The sequence below is a fragment of the Pleurodeles waltl genome, chromosome 7 (assembly GCF_031143425.1).
Source record: "Pleurodeles waltl isolate 20211129_DDA chromosome 7, aPleWal1.hap1.20221129, whole genome shotgun sequence".
Taxonomy (NCBI): Eukaryota; Metazoa; Chordata; class Amphibia; order Caudata; family Salamandridae; genus Pleurodeles; species Pleurodeles waltl.
Window position 1 is genome coordinate 654,326,672 of NC_090446.1, and position 18,270 is coordinate 654,344,941.

At 44.4% G+C, this 18,270-nt stretch overlaps 1 protein-coding gene across 1 annotated transcript in view; it reads left to right on the forward strand.

Annotated features, from left to right (window-relative positions):
• Nucleotides 1-18,270, forward strand: part of NSG2 (neuronal vesicle trafficking associated 2) — a 193,501-nt gene that overhangs the window by 143,705 nt on the left and 31,526 nt on the right. Inside the window, exon 4 of the mRNA XM_069244661.1 lies at nucleotides 1,893-2,003. Coding sequence (XP_069100762.1) covers nucleotides 1,893-2,003 — 111 coding nt within the window. The remainder of the gene's footprint in view (nucleotides 1-1,892; nucleotides 2,004-18,270) is intronic.

Here is an 18,270-nt window from a genome sequence, read left to right on the forward strand (position 1 = left end):
TCTAATTCGACTTTATATGAGGACATTATTTTAATCCTTGGATAAAAAGTTTGCTGAAAAAGTTGAAAGGCAGGCAGTGGCATAACAAAGGTACCTTAGGCCCCAATGCATACAATGAAAATGGGCCCCTCTCCATTATGGTTGTTTGGTTGAAGGCAACCATAAATGAAGTGCAGTGGGCTCCTCGCCCACCTGAGTCTGGGTGCCACTACTACTGTTGCACTATTGATAGTTGAAAGAAGGGGTTTCTCAAATGAATTTGCCTACTGAAGTTTTTGTGTATAGCTCACTCTGCACTAGGCCTATGGGTGTTTCTGGTATGGGCCATATTATTGGGATGGGAATGTGTCCCTCATGGTAAACAGTCATGTTCTCTTGCTTAGAGTGCCCAACTGTATGTAAAGGCGGTTTCAGAGTTTTTATTTTTGCACTCTCATTGCACTAATCTAGCATGTGTGTTTAGATGTGTGTGTGTGTCTGGGTGCGCGTGTGTAGAGGTCTAGGCCTGTCCCTAATAATTTGAGGTCCAGAACCCGCACTATGACGTGGAGGGGTGTATAATGGGAAGAGGACTATTGTCTATGCCCTATGTGATTCACATAAAGTGGTGGTGTCAGCATACTTAGTTCTTCTGACCTTTTTCTCTGCATCAGGGAGATGAGAGGCTATTGACACGTCATGTAAAGTTCCACTGTTATGTTAATTTTAGAAACTTGCCCTGACATTCTGTGTGCATATCGAGTGATTGTAATGCAGTAAGTGTGTAGAGCATGTAGGGTAGCAGGACTCTGTATGAGTCTGAGTATTCGGCTGGTGGAGTCCACTTTGCATGGCCTCTGGTTTAGAATAGCACAAAATGAAGGATGTTGCAGCTTCCCCGCACAGTGGAAGTGTATTGAGTGAATTCCTGTGGCCACAGGAGGTTCAGACATTGAAGGAGGAAGGTTGAAGTTACTAGACCCATGGCTGCCTTTAGAAATTCAATGAGCACTGTGTTAGAAAAAAGCTGCTCATTAGTTCTGCTGAGCACTGCCATTCAAGATTGGGTTGAGGGTTGGGACGCACACGATCACACTGGGATGCTTAACAATGTTCACGCATTCAAATTCCTTCCTGTCAAAGGAAGACAGATGCATTAAAAGGGAAAGTCCATAAAGAACAAACTTGTCTTTTATTGCTAAGCACCTTTGAGAAATATTTTGCCTTGGCTCAGAAAGTAAGCTTTAAAACTGCGGTGCATTTGTAGTCTGCCTTTCTACAAATTCTTTCGTTGGTATCATTAAAGGTAGTTTTCCATAAAAGATTGCCTATTTCTGGACTGTGCGGCGAATTCCCTTAATAAATGTTAGATCGTTGTGGCGTTGTTGGCATATATTCATGGAAGCGATTCTTTGGTGCAGTTCGTTACAGCAAATGGATTTTGTGTTGTTTATTACTGACCTCACACAGAATGCCAACCTAGTAATGCGGGGTAGCAGAGTCTTGTAGGCGGGAAAGGGCACGTCTGATCTCCCAGCAGCCCTGCGGGAGAGAGCGAAAAGGCAGCCAGAAGATGCTATTTTTTGTTTTTCTGTGTGGATGAGATGAACGAATGGGAACATAAAACCCTTGGAGCATTCGATGTGCTCTTTGCCTCCTAATTGGGCTGAAGACGGAAAAGACGACCTGTGGCTGGGGGCCTCCCGAACAGAAAGCAGGGGAAATGGATCTGGGAAAATGCGCTCTCTTAATTATGATACTTAGTTGTTCTAAGCACTCTGCAGCACTGGAGGGGAGGGGGCGATTAATTACGTCCAATGCGTGACATTGCAGGTTTAGGGGTATTCTCGGGAGAGGGAGTGGCCTTAAGAAGCCGGCAGCAGCCTCCTAATTGCCATATTTTGTTCTTGCAGGTGACGATCCTCATTAGCCTGGCCCTGGCCTTCCTTGCCTGCATAGTGTTCCTCGTGGTGTACAAAGCCTTCACCTACGACCACAGCTGCCCAGATGGATTTGTTTACAAGGTACGTGCAATAGCCTCAAAGACCTGGTGAATCAGTTACAAGCTTAGAGAGGCAGGCCCAAAAGGAACCTTTGAAAGATGCTTTGCTTGGCTGGATTGCAGAAGCGTTCTGGACTGTTGTTAGCGTTTCTCACTTTATGAGGTAAACTTACAAAGGGACGCAAATAGGTCAATGAACCTTTTGACTCGCAATTAAGATGTTCTTACCATAGCTCCAGTACATGCAAATCAATAATCAAAAACCAATACACAATATCATTAATCAACATTATTCAATAACAGTAATAATCAATAGATTCAGTAATTGTCACGCACCATGGCCTTTCAGTCATGAATAATCACACCTTTTAGTAAAAGTTGTAATATTTATTTCCCTATATTAACAATGCTACGGTCATGTAGATTAATCTCAAAATCAAACGAAACACATACAGAAACAATACTGGCTGTTCAAAGCGGCGGAAAAAACATAATCCAATCAAAGCTTGAACTACAACACATTCTAAGGTTATGGTACAAATTAAGAACAAAGTCAACTGCGTCAGAGTGATTACATACATTCGATTTCAGCAGAGAAATGTGTCAAGCATTATTCCTTATAAGCATGATTTCATTAGAGAGGATCCTTAACTAACACCAGAATAGCATCAGCATGTTGGGCTTCATGCAAAACAATTTGGCAACACAAATTTAGAAAAACATATAACTATGGTTATATAAAAACATGGCAGTTGGTACCTAGAAAGGAAAAGCAAATATGCATAATAATCAATAGTCTAATTCATAATACCTATCCTCAATGTGGATCAGCAAGCAGACTCAGGGGGTGATTCTAATCCTGGCGGGCGGCGGAGGCCGCCCGCCAGAATTCCGCCCCCATAATACCGCTCCGCGGTCAGAAGACCGCGGAGGGTATTATGAGTTTTTCCCTGGGCTGGCGGGCGGTCTCCAAAAGACCGCCCGCCAGCCCAGGGAAAAACTCCCTTCCCACGAGGATGCCGGCTCGTAATCGAGCCGGCGGAGTGGGAAGGTGCGACGAGTGCAGTAGCACCCGTCGCGTATTTCAGTGTCTGCAAGGCAGACACTGAAATACCTTGCGGGGCCCTCTTACGGGGGCCCCTGCCGTGCCCATGCCATTGGCATGGGCACGGCAGGGGCCCCCAGGGGCCCCGCGACCCCCCCCTACCGCCATCCTGTTCATGGCGGCTTTCCCGCCATGAACAGGATGGCGGTAGGGGGGGTCAGAATCCCCCATGGCGGCGCAGCAAGCTGCGCCGCCATGGGGGATTCTGAGGGCAGCGGTAAACCGGCGGGAGACCGCCGGTTTACCCTTTCTGACCGCGGCCAAAGCGCCGCGGTCAGAATGCCCTGCGGGGCACCGCCGGCCTGTCGGCGGTGCTCCCGCCGACCCTCGCCCCGGCGGTCGAAGACCGCCGGGGTTAGAATCAGCCCCTCAGGCTTCATCCTGAAGGCATCAGTCGGTCAGCAAGGCATCATGATTCAGCATCAAAGTTCAGAAAATGCAAAGTCTTTAAGCATTAAAGTTAAGCATGTCTCTTGTCAGGACGCAAAATGGGCAAGAATGAGCTATCCCTTTCCTGTGGAGTTCTGTTAAATTAAAACTAGTAAATCTATGGGGGTCATTATGAACAGGGCAGTAAACACCGCCGTGTTTATGCTGGCGGTCTTTCCATAGACCACCAGCCCCGTTGAGACCCCGCCGGTCACATAAAAACATTCTGCTGGGCTGGGACATTGCCGACGGCTCCGTCAATGCCTCAGTGTGGCTGGTGCAGCAGCACCCGTCGCGCAGATCACTGCCAGTAAATCGGGCAGTGACCTGCGCAATGGGGCACTGCACGGGGTCCCATGCACTACCCAGGCCAAGTGCTTGGGCAGTGCAGGGGCCCCAAGAGGGGCCCTGGAGCACCCCTTCCGCTAGCCTTTTCCTGGCAGGTGAACCCACCAGGTAAAGGCTGGGGGAACAGGGTACATTATCCGAAGGGCAGTGCTGCTAACGTAATCTGCCATCGGATAATGTAATCTGCCATCGTATAATCCACCATCGTCAGGTTGCCTGTCGGCGGTAGCCTGGCTGTGGCGGAGGGCCGCCATAGGCGGCCCTCGCTGTGTTCATTATATGGCGGTTCAGACCGCCATGCTGGTGGCTGTCTTTTCCGCCGCCGCCAGCATGGCGGTCTGAACCGCCGGGTTCATTTTGAACCGCCGGGTTCATAATGAGCCCCGATGTCTTGAATCCCTATTGGTCAGTTAATCACATGTTCACACTTTATCCAATAAAACACAAACTCCAAATCTATGAATTCTATCATTATTCTGTTCACATGTCATTGCTTGGATGTCCTGCAATGTCCTCATCATCCGGCTTGTCAGGTAACAATATTGTTGCAGCTTCTAATCCAGTCAGTGTCTCCATTGTTCTCCTCCTGAGAAAGTCAGTCTCACACACATTACACACAAAGGGCCTGATTCTAACTTTGGAGGACGGTGTTAAACCGTCCCAAAAGTGGCGGATATACCACCTACCGTATTACGAGTCCATTATATCCTATGGAACTCGTAATACGGTAGGTGGTATATCCGCCACTTTTGGGACGGTTTAACACCGTCCTCCAAAGTTAGAATCAGGCCCAAAATGTTACATTAGGAAGAACAGCATCTTGTAGCATTCGGTTCTCATGAGAAATGATTCTCAGCTACAAGCACATTTAAACAATGCAAAATGGAAAATCACAGTTTAACTCTCTAGGACAGCCATTTATTAAACGTTAAGAAATACAGCTTTGACATGAGGCCTGGCAAGTAGGCCAAGACCTTCACTAAGTTAAGGCCTACAATTAATCAAACTAGTACATAATGTATAACCCTTAATATGACATATTACTACATTAGTCAAACATATTTTCAACATTTCACAATATTATACTGTTAATAAGTACCCTTTGTGAACATTGGCGGCCACTCTTCGTAATCATATTTTCAAATGCATGCATTATTTTTCTACATTGCTATTTTTTCCCCACAAACCCCTTATTCAGAATACATAAACACTCATGAATAATTTTTATTAATACACCTGCACTAGCACTGTTGAGGATGTTTACACAGAGGTGGCCCAGCAACACCAATGGCCACTTCTGTAATATCCATTGTAAAAATATACTTTTCATACGTATGCCATGTCAAATTTGCAAACAGCATCATGTGCTCGCAAAATTCAAATTCAGGATCTGTGGGTTTTTATGACCACCGAAAATAGTACAGTGAAACTCTCGTAAATTTTACATGTGTAAAGGAAGATTTTTTTTTCCACAAGGAAGCATAATTTCCTCTGTTAAAAAAAAAGTTTTTGTTCAAATTAACAAGTCTCACACACATGTGTTAATGGTCTAACCTGTGGACTGTCCATGCGAGTAAATTGGGGGAGCATACGGAGGAAACTATAATTTGGATACATTTAATTGCACACTTATAGGTATTTTTGTAAATCTCCAGATAGTAATCAACTTGTACGAATATGTCTGCGTTTTGAGGATTTCTCTTTTTCTTCAAGTGTTTGCGAATAGGGACCCAAATAGTTTTACAGATCACTTCTGCAAAAGACTAGAAGAAATGGACAGAGGCAAGAGAAAGCTGAACAGACAGCTGCAATATTTAAACAAAGAATCTTCTCATGAGAGGCTCAGGAACCTAAGCAGATGCTTAGAAGAAAAATGAGCGGTGAATATACACAGCACAAAATGATGTGGGGTTCATTGCACCTAGACAAACAACTATATGCGAATGAATGGGAGGCACAGTAGAAACCTTAGAACAAAATGTTTACTTGGAAAACCTCCTAACAGAAGAGGCGTGGTGAAGATCAGCTAATGGAAAAAGTAGATTAGCACTGAGAAAGCCAGGACAAAGCAGGAGTCTACATAGGGTTTGAGTTTCAGGAGTCCCATGAGTGGTTTTTGGTCACTTCTCAAAATAAAATCACTTCCCCAAATATATTCTCTAAAGTATTCCAGGTCCCACACACAGGCAAATGCCTGTTATTCAATCATGTACTATTCCTCCACGTATAGATTCAAATTGTGTCCGCATCAACAAAATGATTGTGGTAGCCACACACCTGCAGACGTTCAATGTAGTTTATTGTTGTGGTAGATAGTCCCTGCACTGTGAAATCTGACACTAAAATATCCACCTTCGATCTCAGCTCCAATCCAACTGCACAGCTCACATTCCTTACAGAACACTGATAGAGCGTTCCGTACCAATAAATTACCTGTATTTGGACGCTCTTGGGTCGATGAATCTTTTGACCAAGTGGGACTCTCTTCACCCGAGATCAATCAATTTAATCAAATCAATAATCAATAACGAACATAAGCAATCCCCTGATCAACATAACACTTCACAATTAATCCAGAAAACATTTCGGCGAACAATGACCTTTCGGCCATGAATAACCACACCAGTTTATTCAAAGTTAATGAATTTATTTCCCTATATTAACAAAGCTAGCACAATATAAATGTGTCTCAACACCAAATGATATATGTAAATGAACATTAATAGCTGTCCATAACGGCGGAAAAGATGCAATCTATGCAGCATTTGAATAACAATGCATTCGATAATAACAACGCAAACCACTAAAACTATAATCTGTAATGAGCTAATTGCATACATTAGTCAGCATAACAAGGTCTCAAATTGCATCGTGCAACAAATGAATCCTCCTCTAACCTCAAATCAGCATCTGCATGTGGGACTTCATGCAAAAACAATTTAGCAACATTAATTTAGAAAACTCCTAACTAGGGCTCTTATCAAAAATCAGCAGTTGGTTACCTAAAAGAAACACAATGCAATTATACAATTTCCTTTCATATTTACCAAATTCAATCAGCATTCAAGGAAGTCTTCGTCTCACAGGTACCGGATTCCGATCAGCATGGGACAGGGGCAAAGGGGCAGGGTGGACAGGGCAATTTGCCTCACAGCGGCAAGATAAAAGGACAAAACTACTACTTTATGCAAAGGGACGAATCAAAGTTAAAGTCTCTAGGGCGAGAATTACTTAAAGTCTCTTTTCTCTCGATTAGAGAAAGTATCAAAGTCTCATTCAAAATGGCGTCGAACATCAATTGGCATCGTAGAAGATGGCAAAATGACGAAGTCGGCAAGATGGGCCATAATGGCTGCAATGTCTGCAATGTCTAATGTCCTCAATGGGTGCAATGGCTAAAATTGGCTAATGGCTGTAATGTCCGATGGGTAATGGCTGCTTTCTTCTTGTGCACCGGGTTTAAATAAACAACAGTTCAAATCCAGTAGGGTCTTCCATTGGAGGGTTCATAGGTTGGCTTCAAATTGTCCAATCAAAAACAACAATTCACAAGCTTCTACCTAGGCATACATTATCCTTGGAGTCGGGAACGTAAGTTGCAACATATTTTACCAATTAACTCACTTTCAGAGCTTCCATTGTCTGCACCTGCAGATTGACCTTGGAGCAAAGAAGAAGATGCCAGGCTGGCACGAAACCTTAAAGATAAGCATGTGAACCGATCTCACTGGAAAAGTACAGCTTCAAGCAAGAATACACGTTTTAGTAGCACATTAGAAAAATACGAGCATCTAAACCGTGAGACACGGCAACTAGGCCGAAGCCTCCACTAAAGTTATGCTAAGCTAAAACATTTCAAACAAGCAAATCATGGCACACGTTTACGGTTATGTCAGATTAGTACAATTCTGATACATCACGTTATATAAAGCACGCTTATAAATGTTGGCGAACTACTCTGAGGGCACATTTGTCCCCGTACAATCCTTATTAGTTCGGTTAAAGTCACACTTGATTATTGCAGCACTACGATTATGCGCTAATAAATGTAAAACCTTCATTTCTGCGTCATCAATCCCTCCTCTGATGACTACTTGTCATCACACAAAACTATTCCCACAAATTTTATTCCATTAAAATTCTGTCAGTTCTCTTTGCCTTTTAGTTCCCCTTGTTCTTGCCTTGTATTCTTCTGCCATTCTTTTCATCATTTTCTCTTCCTTCCTTCTCTTAATTCTTGCCATTATCATTAGTATTCCCCTCTTTATTCCCCAAATCCCAAAGATGCAAATTAGTACTATTAGTATTCCCTGTATTATTTTTAATAATATTCCATTCCAAATGCCACCAAGCCAATTTCCCACTGAAGCAATTCCCTTTCCAACCTTCTCCCAAACTCCTGGTTCTTTCAATTCCTTCAAGTCTGCACTCTCTTTTGTTAGATTTGCAAGCATTGTTTTAATCTTCACACTGTTGTCTGGTATATACGTGCAACAGTGACGCGCACCAAGCATTTTGCAAACGCCGCCATCCTTTGCTAAAAGAATGTCTAGGGCAAGCCTGTTTTGAAGAGTCATAGCTCTCTCTGCTGCAAGTTCAGCATCCATCAGGATGATAGCACCTGAAAACTTTGTCAACATGTTATCCACTATAGTAGACAACTTTCTTATTTTGATGGAATTCAGCACAACTCCCAATGAAGGAATCATGGCTCCAAATATATCTCCTACCACAGCAGCTGCGGTCTCTCTTTTCTGGATACGATGAGGTCCAGACGTCTTTGGAATCACCGATAGGTCATCCAGTTGATAAACCTTTGGGAACACTATACCCAAATAACATCTCCCCCACCATCCCTTTGGAAGACGATAATAGGCATTATGCCCACAAATGTAATATACACCAGGTATGACAGGGTCAAATCCGTTCAGCATGAATGTCCATTTGGCCTTAAAGATAAACGTATGTTTACATTCACTCGCTCCCACAAAAATGTTATCATAATAAGATTCACCACGATATATACAAAATTTCCCTACGTGCCAAGCGTCTAAAGCTATTCTCCCTTGTGTTTTTATTGCGGCAAAAGCATAATTATCTACTGAAGTCCTCTTACTTAGCTCTTTTTCTAATTTCGCATTCATTTGTGCCCTTCTATCATCTGTGCGATCTAAAAAGCTTATTTCTACTGCAGTGAGCGAGCATGTAAGGTTCTCCCTATGAGCGTGAGCTGTTTCAAAAGGTTGCATTGGCTCGAAAAATTCCCTCATTATTTTAGCATCCCAATCTTTAGCAATCTGGCTTAGTTGCGTTATTATAGGAACATATGCAAAGGTAACATCATAATTTGAATAAAAATATTGTATGTTAGTTTGACCATAAAATCTAGAAGTTACTATACTACATGTAATCCCATATGTAAGAGGCATGTGGTGATAAGTCACCCCTTCCTTTACCGATGTCGGTATCTGTGTACACACATAACAATCTTTTGCATCCATAGTCTCAACATATTCTGTTAGTAGGCGATAGAAAACATTATACGAAAGTTCCTTCTTATCATGCAAGTGTCTCTCATCTAATTCTAGTCTTTTCAATGCGTTTAGTTCAGTGACAGTAACAGGAGCAGAAGTAGAAGCATCAATTTTCTCATTCTCACCCTTTCCACGTGTTGCAAGCACTATTGCCATTATTATTAGTACACATGCAGTTATCAAGCCTATACACGCATATTTACAATATTTCACTCTACTGTTTTGTGTAGCCATGATCTGTATAGAATCAGAGAGCTAGAAGCACCTATAAAGAAAACGATTTAGCAATTTGTTACAAAGCTGAACGAGCGCAATGTTCACACAGTTTTCTTCAGCAGCCCAGTCACTTATCGGTTAGCAGCATTTGTCTCAATTCGGCAATAACTCAGTCTTTTTTTTTTTTTTTTTTTCAAAGTTAGCAACGTTGTCTCAAATCGGGTTTAAGAGTCAATCAGGTTATCAAAGTCTTATCAAGTTAGCAAATGTCTCATCCGGTTTAGCAATGTCTCAGCTGGTTGTATCACGTTAGATTATAGCAAGCAATGTCATTTATCACCCTTTCAATCAATAGTGTCCATAAAACTTTTCTTTTCTATTGGTATCTCTTCTTCTTCGTTCTCGAGGCTAAGAGATACAAATTCGTCAGTCCAATCGTCTTTGACTACATATGCCCATTCTGGACCGGAATATCTCCTGTTTGGTATCCTTTTCCTTTTCAATTTTGCATCTCTCTTTGATTCTGCCTCACTGGTACTTTCCTCTTTGGCCAAGTCTTTTTCTTCACTTGATGTTGGTACCACGATAGACACTTCCTTTCTTTTCTCTTTCACTCTTGGCCTTTCACTGTCGTTCAACTTTTCTCTAGTTCTTAGTTTTACTGGTGATATACTTGGTTTTCTCTTTGCACTGTGTCCACTTGATGGACCTGCGATCTCTTCTGAGGAAGTTTGAACAGTTTCGTTCTGTTCTGCCTTGTCCCCTCCTTCTAGGGAGTGAATCAGGTTTTCTTTTTCTTTTTCTGTACCGTCTGCTTCTGGGAAAGCCCTCCTCTGATCAGGCTCTCCTGTTTCTTCACCTCTTTCGAGCCCTTTGTCACCGTTACTTTCTTCAGGCTCTTTGTTACCTTCAGCTGCTTCAGGCTCTTTGCTACCCTCAGCTGCTTCAGGCTCTTTGCTACCCTCAGCTGCTTCAGGCTCTTTGTCACCTTCAGCTGCTTCAGGCTCTTTGTCACCTTCAGCTGCTTCGTCGCTGTCTGAAGTTTCTCCTTGGTCTTCCCCAAGTAAATCGGTTGTTTCGTCCTCAGAGAATATTTCTCTCTCTTCTATTTCTGCCTGTTCGCTTCTGGTTCTGTTTTGCTCTGTCTCAGCGCTCGGCACTTTGTTATCAGGTACTGGCAGTTTCAGCGCTTCAACTTCCTCATCTGTGGGACACAACACCTTTGTGTGACTGGCGTGAATCCAGTTGGGAACTCCCGCACACTTCACAGCGGTAGTGGTCGTCAGGATCACTTGGAAAGGGCCTTTCCAACGGGGTTCCAGACACGACTTCCTCACATGCTTCTTTATCACGACCCAGTCACCTGCTTTCAGTGTGTGTCCTGGACCTTGGATCGGTGGCAAGGTGGTTGCTTCCACCTGGTGAGAGAAAGAGCGAACCACGTCAGCCAGACCTTTGCAGTAGTCTAACACCATATCATCTGTAATATTCAAAAGCGCGTTTGCGGGAACTGCAGGAAGTCTCATGGCCCTGCCCATGAGAATTTCGTGCAGGGACAATCCAGTCTTTCTGTCAGGGGTGTTTCTCATTGACATTAACACCAAAGGCAATGCGTCAGGCCATTTCAAATTTGTCGATGCACATATTTTCGCCATTCTTGATTTCAGTGTACCATTCATCTGTTCCACCAGTCCTGAGGCCTCTGGGCGATAGCTACAATGCAGTTTTTGCTCAATGTTCAGCGCTGCGCAAAGTAACTTTATCACCTCGTTATTGAAGTGACTTCCTCTATCTGATTCTAAAGAGATCGGGAATCCGAAACGTGGTATCAAATCCCTCAACAATAGTTTTGCAACTGTAAGGCTGTCATTTCTACGTGTGGGGTATGCTTCAATCCAGTGACTAAAAATGCACACAATCACCAACACATACTTCAGACCTCCATGCACAGGCATCTCAATAAAGTCCATCTGCATTCTGCTGAACGGGCCTCCCGCCCTGCCAATGTGGCTCACGTTCACAACCGTTCCCTTTCCTGGGTTCATCTGCTGACAAATGACACAACGATGGCAAATTGCTTCTGCAACTTGACGGAATCTGGGGTTAAACCAATCAGTTTTGAACAATCTTATCATGGCATCTCTCCCTAGGTGAGCCTGCCCATGATAGAACCGCGCTAGCTGCGATAAGAGACTATTTGGTAAAACAAATTTTCCTTCATTTGAAACCCATAACTCATCTGGTCTCCTTGTACATTGTGACTTAATCCAGGAAACTCTTTCATCCTCCCTGACGCTATTCTGTAATGCTTTTAGTTCATCCATTGTATCCACGACCTTCAAGGCAAATGCTTCAGCTGGTTCGAGTTCTGGTTCACTTATCAAATTCCATTCATCCCTGAGCAATATACAGTTCAAGGCACAAAATCTTGCGACTTGATCCGCATATGCATTTCCCAGGGAAACATAGTCCTGTCCGTTTGTATGAGCACTACACTTTAACACTGCAATTTCGGCTGGCATCTGAATGGCGTGTAACAATTCCCTTATTCTCTCCCCGTTTTTCACTGGGGACCCTGAAGAGGTCAGGAAACCTCTCTGTGACCATAGTTGCCCAAAGTCGTGCACAATTCCAAACCCTTACTGACTATCAGTGTAAATGGTAACCTTCATCAATGTAGACAGTTGGCATGCTCTTGTAAGGGCTACAAGCTCTGCTACTTGTGCGGAATAGACTCCTTGGAGCCAGGATGCTTCCAAGACACCTGTTACAGTACATACAGCATATCCTGCTTTCAATATTCCCAATGCATCTCTTAAACATGACCCATCAACAAAAACAATTTGGTCATTTTCATCAAGCTTAGTATCCTTAATGTCAGGTCGGGGTTTTGTGCAAAATTCAGTCACCTGAAGGCAGTCGTGCTCGACGTCTTCAACGTTCTCAATTTCAGCATTTTCACCGGGAAGCAAGGTTGCTGGATTCAACGTAGTGCACCTTTTCAGCTGCACATTCGGTGAGCCCAGAATTATTGTTTCATACCTTGTGAGTCTTGCTCCAGTCATGTGTTGCGTTCGGGAGCGGGTCAAAAGTATCTCAACTGAGTGAGGGACCATGACTGTTAATGGGTGTCCCATCAGTATTCCTTCACTCTGAGTGAGGCTGATACCAACTGCTGCTACGGCGCGCAAACACCCTGGCAGTGCTGCTGCAACCGGATCCAAAGTAGCTGAAAAATACGCTACTGGTCTGTTTATGCCACCATGGGCTTGGGTCAAGACAGACAAAGAACATGCATCACGTTCATGACAAAACAATGTGAAAGGCTTTGTGTAGTCAGGCATACCTAAAGCTGGAGCCCTGCACATGCATTCTTTCAATTCAATAAAAGCATCCATCTCATCTCCTTTCAGCTCAATTTCATCCAAGGCATCCTTCTGGGTCAGTTTCAGTAAAGGCTTTGCTAGAGTTGAAAAGTTGGGAATCCACTGGCGACAGTAGCTCACCATCCCCAAAAACTTCCTCACCTCCCTCCTCGTCTTTGGTGGACTCATTTGAAGTACACTTGTTATTCTTTCCTTCATTATTCTCCGTGACCCTTTCTCTATTTGATGACCCAAGTATTTTACTTTCTTCTGACAGAACTGCAACTTTGAAGGAGACACCTTGTGTCCATTCCTTCCCAAATGGTTCAGTAGAGCAATGGTGTCGGCTGTGCAGCCACTTTCTGTCTTAGATGCAATCAGTAAGTCATTGATGTACTGTACTAGGGTTGACTCGAATGGCAATTCTAACGCTTCCAAGTCTTTCTTTAGAATCTGATTGAAAATTGACGGTGACTCCGAAAACCCTTGAGGAATTCGACACCAACTGTAAACTCTGTCTAAGAATTTGAAACAAAAGAGAAATTGGCTGTCCTCATGAAGAGGCACCGAAAAGAATGCTTGTGACAAGTCAATGACTGAGAACCACTCGGCATCGCAAGGGACTTGAAACATTATCACAGCTGGATTCGGTACTACAGGGCAGCATTTAATTATGATGTCATTTATTTTCCTCAAGTCCTGCACTATTCGGACCTTTCCACTCGGCTTTATTAGTCCCATGATTGGTGAATTACATGGACTGCTTAACACTTCTTTCAGTACTCCCTGTTTTACAAACTCGTCAATGAGTTGGGCGACTTTCATGAGGGTGTCTTGTGCCATGTGGTATTGTGGGGTCTGGGGAAAGGTTACATTGGGTTTTACGGTCACTTTCACTGGTTCCACTCCTTTCATCAATCCCACCTCTTTTCCTGTCATATCCCACACTTCCTTTCCGACTGTTTCCCGTAATTCAGCTGGAATATCTTCTTCAGTTATCATCGGAAAAAGGTTAATCAGAGGATATTCTTCATCGACAGTTTCCATCTCCTCCCCTTCTACACTGTCCTCTTCTTCCCCATCACTGCTCGTCTGAATTCTAATTCCATCGTTCGAACACATAATCGAACATCCCAATTTGCACAACAGGTCTCTCCCTAACAGTGCTATCGGGCTTGAGTCACATACCACAAATTTATGTGACCCTTGATAGTTACCAATTCTGACTGGTACTGGATCTGTGATTGGGTTCGTCAGGTGCCTGTTTGCTACTCCCACTACTTGAACTGTTCTCCCTGAGAGTGGCAAATTTGGTACTTCAATGCTCCTAACAGTTGAACGTGTGGCTCCTGTGTCAACCAGGAATGAAACACTATGACCCATAACTCTTCCCTCCACATATGGACCCTTTTGATCAACTTCCAAGGATGCTGCAAGCACACAATTTCCCTCCTCATCTGAACTTTCACTCTCCCATACATTGTTTATTCCATTCTCACTGTGTAATGGGAACTGTTGTACGGTGCCATTTGTATTCATCACCTGACCCGAGACCTGTGGAGGAACCATCACTTGCTGCTGACTCACTGGTGCCAAAGGTATTTGCATTTGCTGATTAGGTACCATGGGAAACTGCTGTTGCATTGGCTGCATTTGTGTCATCTGCATACGGGGCATCTGCATCTGCTGCGGCTGCATGGGCTGTAATCCCTGCAGCTGATTTATGGTCTGAAAATTTGGGTTTGGACCTCTCATTTTCGGTCCCCTCATTGTCTGGGATGCATTGACATCATTGTTTTGCTGACCAACACCTGCACCTTCCTGCACCACCATCGGGCACTCGCGTTTCCAATGTCCGACGATTCCGCGCACGTGACACGGCATCACCCTTTTCATTGCCTGCACACCATTCGGAATTACAACAGTGTTCAAATCCGGACCACTACACCCAAAGCCTCCTCTGCCTCTGCCTCTCGCCTGTGGCTGAAACACCATATTTCCCTGCGGCTGCGGCTGCGGTATCTGCTGTTGAAACCCTTGCAACCCTTGCAGACCTGTCTGAGCCGCTTTAAGTTGCATCATCATCACTTTCTCCTTCAACCTTTTCTGTTTCACTTCAATTTCGTCGCTACAGTATTTCGCGTAATTCAACACCTCATCAATAGGTTTCGACTGCCAACAAATCAAATGCGTCTTTATCATCTGACTTATCTCTGGTCTCAGCCCTTCCACAAATCTAAACACAAAATGAAGCATGTCCTTCGCCTCTATTGTTTCCGTGCCACTGTAGTTCTTGAACGCCTTCAACAACCTCTCATAGTAACCATGAATCGACTCTTTAGCCTCTTGGGCAGTTCGATCAATCTTCTGCCAATCCACATTTTTCGCGGCAACCTTCGTCTTCAAATGCTCAATCACCTTATAGTACAAGCTCATCACCATAGGTGACGGTGCACCCGTATCCCTGTCTCTTTCTGGTTCACTTGTCGGCCAACCTACAGCCCTTTTGCAGTCTTCCCACAAATCTGCCGGAACCACAATCTCAAAGAGGGTGTTCAGGTCTTCCCAAAGACATTTTGCAAGCTTCACAAACCTATCAGTCTGTTGATACCATTCAATCGGTTTCTCTCTCAGTTTGGGAAAATCATCCGTAAAAGACTGAATGTCGCTTCTGTGCCACGGTACATGTATTAATTTTCCCCCTGCTGTCTCCCTCATTGGTAACATGGTTATTGCATTACTACTCTGCGGTCTTTTCTCGTTGTGCTCTGGGACACTGTCTTTCCTCTTTTCCTTTTTCTTTACCCATCTGCTTTCCCATTTGTCTAAGCACCTCCACACTTGTGCACTCTGCAGCAATTCTCTAAGGTGCGTTTTCATGCCTGCTGACCTCATGTGTTCAAAGTCTGTGGTCCCGAAATCCAATCTATAGCTCCTGCTCAAGTGTTTTGTCTTGTCTATCTCAACCCCGTTTTTGTCAGCTATTTCTTGCAACCTTCTATGTACCTTGTTCACTTCTCTCGTAATCCTAGGACATAGATACCTCAGCTCTTCTTCCGAGTAGGACTCTAACCTATTCAAACCCATAGTCCCTTCCACCAATTCTTCTGCTTCCATGTTCAACCTGACCCTATTCAGATAGTCTTCTCCCTTCCCACTGGCTGAGCTTTGTGTGGAATTCAGACTGTTGAACCACTGTGTCAGCTGTTGCGCATTCAACCCCATCAGTGTAGCATTCATATCGACTGCCATTGATGGTTGCAGCAACTTTTCAGTGCTCGATGATAGCGGTATCATCAGTGGGGGACTCAACCTCACCACTGTTGACTGAGCACATATGGGACTAAACTCCATCAAGGACCCAGATCCAGTTGGCAGAGCCGCTATCGGAGTTGTCTCTGGAGTGTTTTGTATGCACCTCCTTTCCATCCCACTCTGCACCATTGATCCTTGACCGCTCATACCTGAGTTAGGCTGAATGTACAAAGGTACCGGTGGACCTGCAGTAATGGGTAGGGATATCGCATCTGCGTTCTGTCCATTCCCCATGTTCTGAGGCATGTTCATTCCCACACTATGGGTCATCATTGCCGGCATGCCCGTCTGACTCCCCGTCATCTGAGCATGTGCGGTTCCCCCCTGCATCTGCTTTTGAGGCATCAAAAACTGGGTTGATTCAGCTTGTGTCAATGTTGGGTTACGACCATTCTGTACTCCCATTACGGTTGGATCTAGAATCATTCCTGTACTGTTGTCACTGCTGTAGTACCTTGGGACCTGCGGCTGATAATTTTCTGCTGTTTTCAATATAGGCACATCTGGATATATTCTCCTAACCTGCGGTATCTGCGGGGTGAACAGTAAACTCGGGTCCTTAGATCCCAATGGCGTTTCTGAACTCGGAGTTCCATTATTCTGTACCGGTGCCGGAGGGGCAGAACTGGTACTCGGACCTTGTCCACTCTCTGCATAAGGTGGTGGACGGTCGTTCAGCAATTGCATGATTAACTCCTCATCCTCTAACTCCTCTTCTCTCCTTAACTTTTCCTCGTCCACTCTATCTTTGGAACACCTCCTGTTTGTCTTACAGGTAGCTTTCTTGCCTGTCGCCTCTTCTTCCTTAGCAATTGCGGGAAACAATTTTATCCCCTGCAATATATCTGACCTCCACACCTTCTGTGCATTATCCCACCTAGCGTCCGCTAGTGTCTTTTCTACCTTTCTTATCCTGGTCTCGAACTTCTTTTGCTGTTGCTGTCTAGCCATTAGTTCCCAAATCGCTAGAGCCTCAAACTGTGCTGGCCTTGGAGGTACCTTCATGTCGTACATCGCGAATCTCAAATTCTCTAGGATCCTTATATTGAATGTCCCATGGATCGGGAACGCTACGCTCCCATGTTTCTCTGTCAGCTTGTGCCATTGCTTTAGCCAAAGGCACGGAGCTACCCCCTTTTCCTCCATTACAATGTAAGCTGGTGTACCTTCGGGTGGCGTCTCCTCTCCTACGCTCGCTTTAATGTAAGACTCCCCCTTCATCGCACTCTTGAATGCTTTAAAAAATTTCATTTTTCTCGTCTTTTGTTTCACAAAGTTTGTAATCAATAAGTGACTTTAATTCCCGGAATACTCTTCGCTTGCCTTTCCCCTTCCAATCGAGCCCCACGGACTGCGTCCAATCCGTGCGCGGCCCTTCTTTGCAACCAACCTATCCCAGCGCGGCTCCTAGTGACGTCACACTCACACACACTGCGGCTGACAAAGCCTCGCGGCTAGTCCTCCTTCACTCAGCTCCTCTCGCAACAACTTCTGGCATGTATCGCGAGCAACCAAATAATAATAAAACAGATCTGTCGGTTTACTACAGGAAGGGTAACACAATCGCTTCAGGACCTTAGGGATTTTTCACTAGCCTCGGCAGTTATTCCATCTTTCTCGGTCCCCACTTTCGCAAGCAAATCTGACCCGCAGACTCTGCTCTCAACTTGTCAGTGATCTATTCTAGTGCACTTAGAATTTGTCAAAGCCCGAAGTCGAAATTTTCTTTCACTCCCTTAACACACGTACCGACTCGTTGACCACGCCTGGTCAACCTATTAAACCGACCAGACCACAACATAAAACAAGTGTCTCATACACTTTTCAACATACTCCGGAGTCTCTTGACCTCGCAGGGCCCGTCTCAACAACAACAACCACGTGGACCTTTTTCTGCACAAAGCGCTACATGCACATGAAGTTCGACGACTTCCCTACTCTCACACTCGGAGTCGCACCTCCGCTATTCTCTAAAAT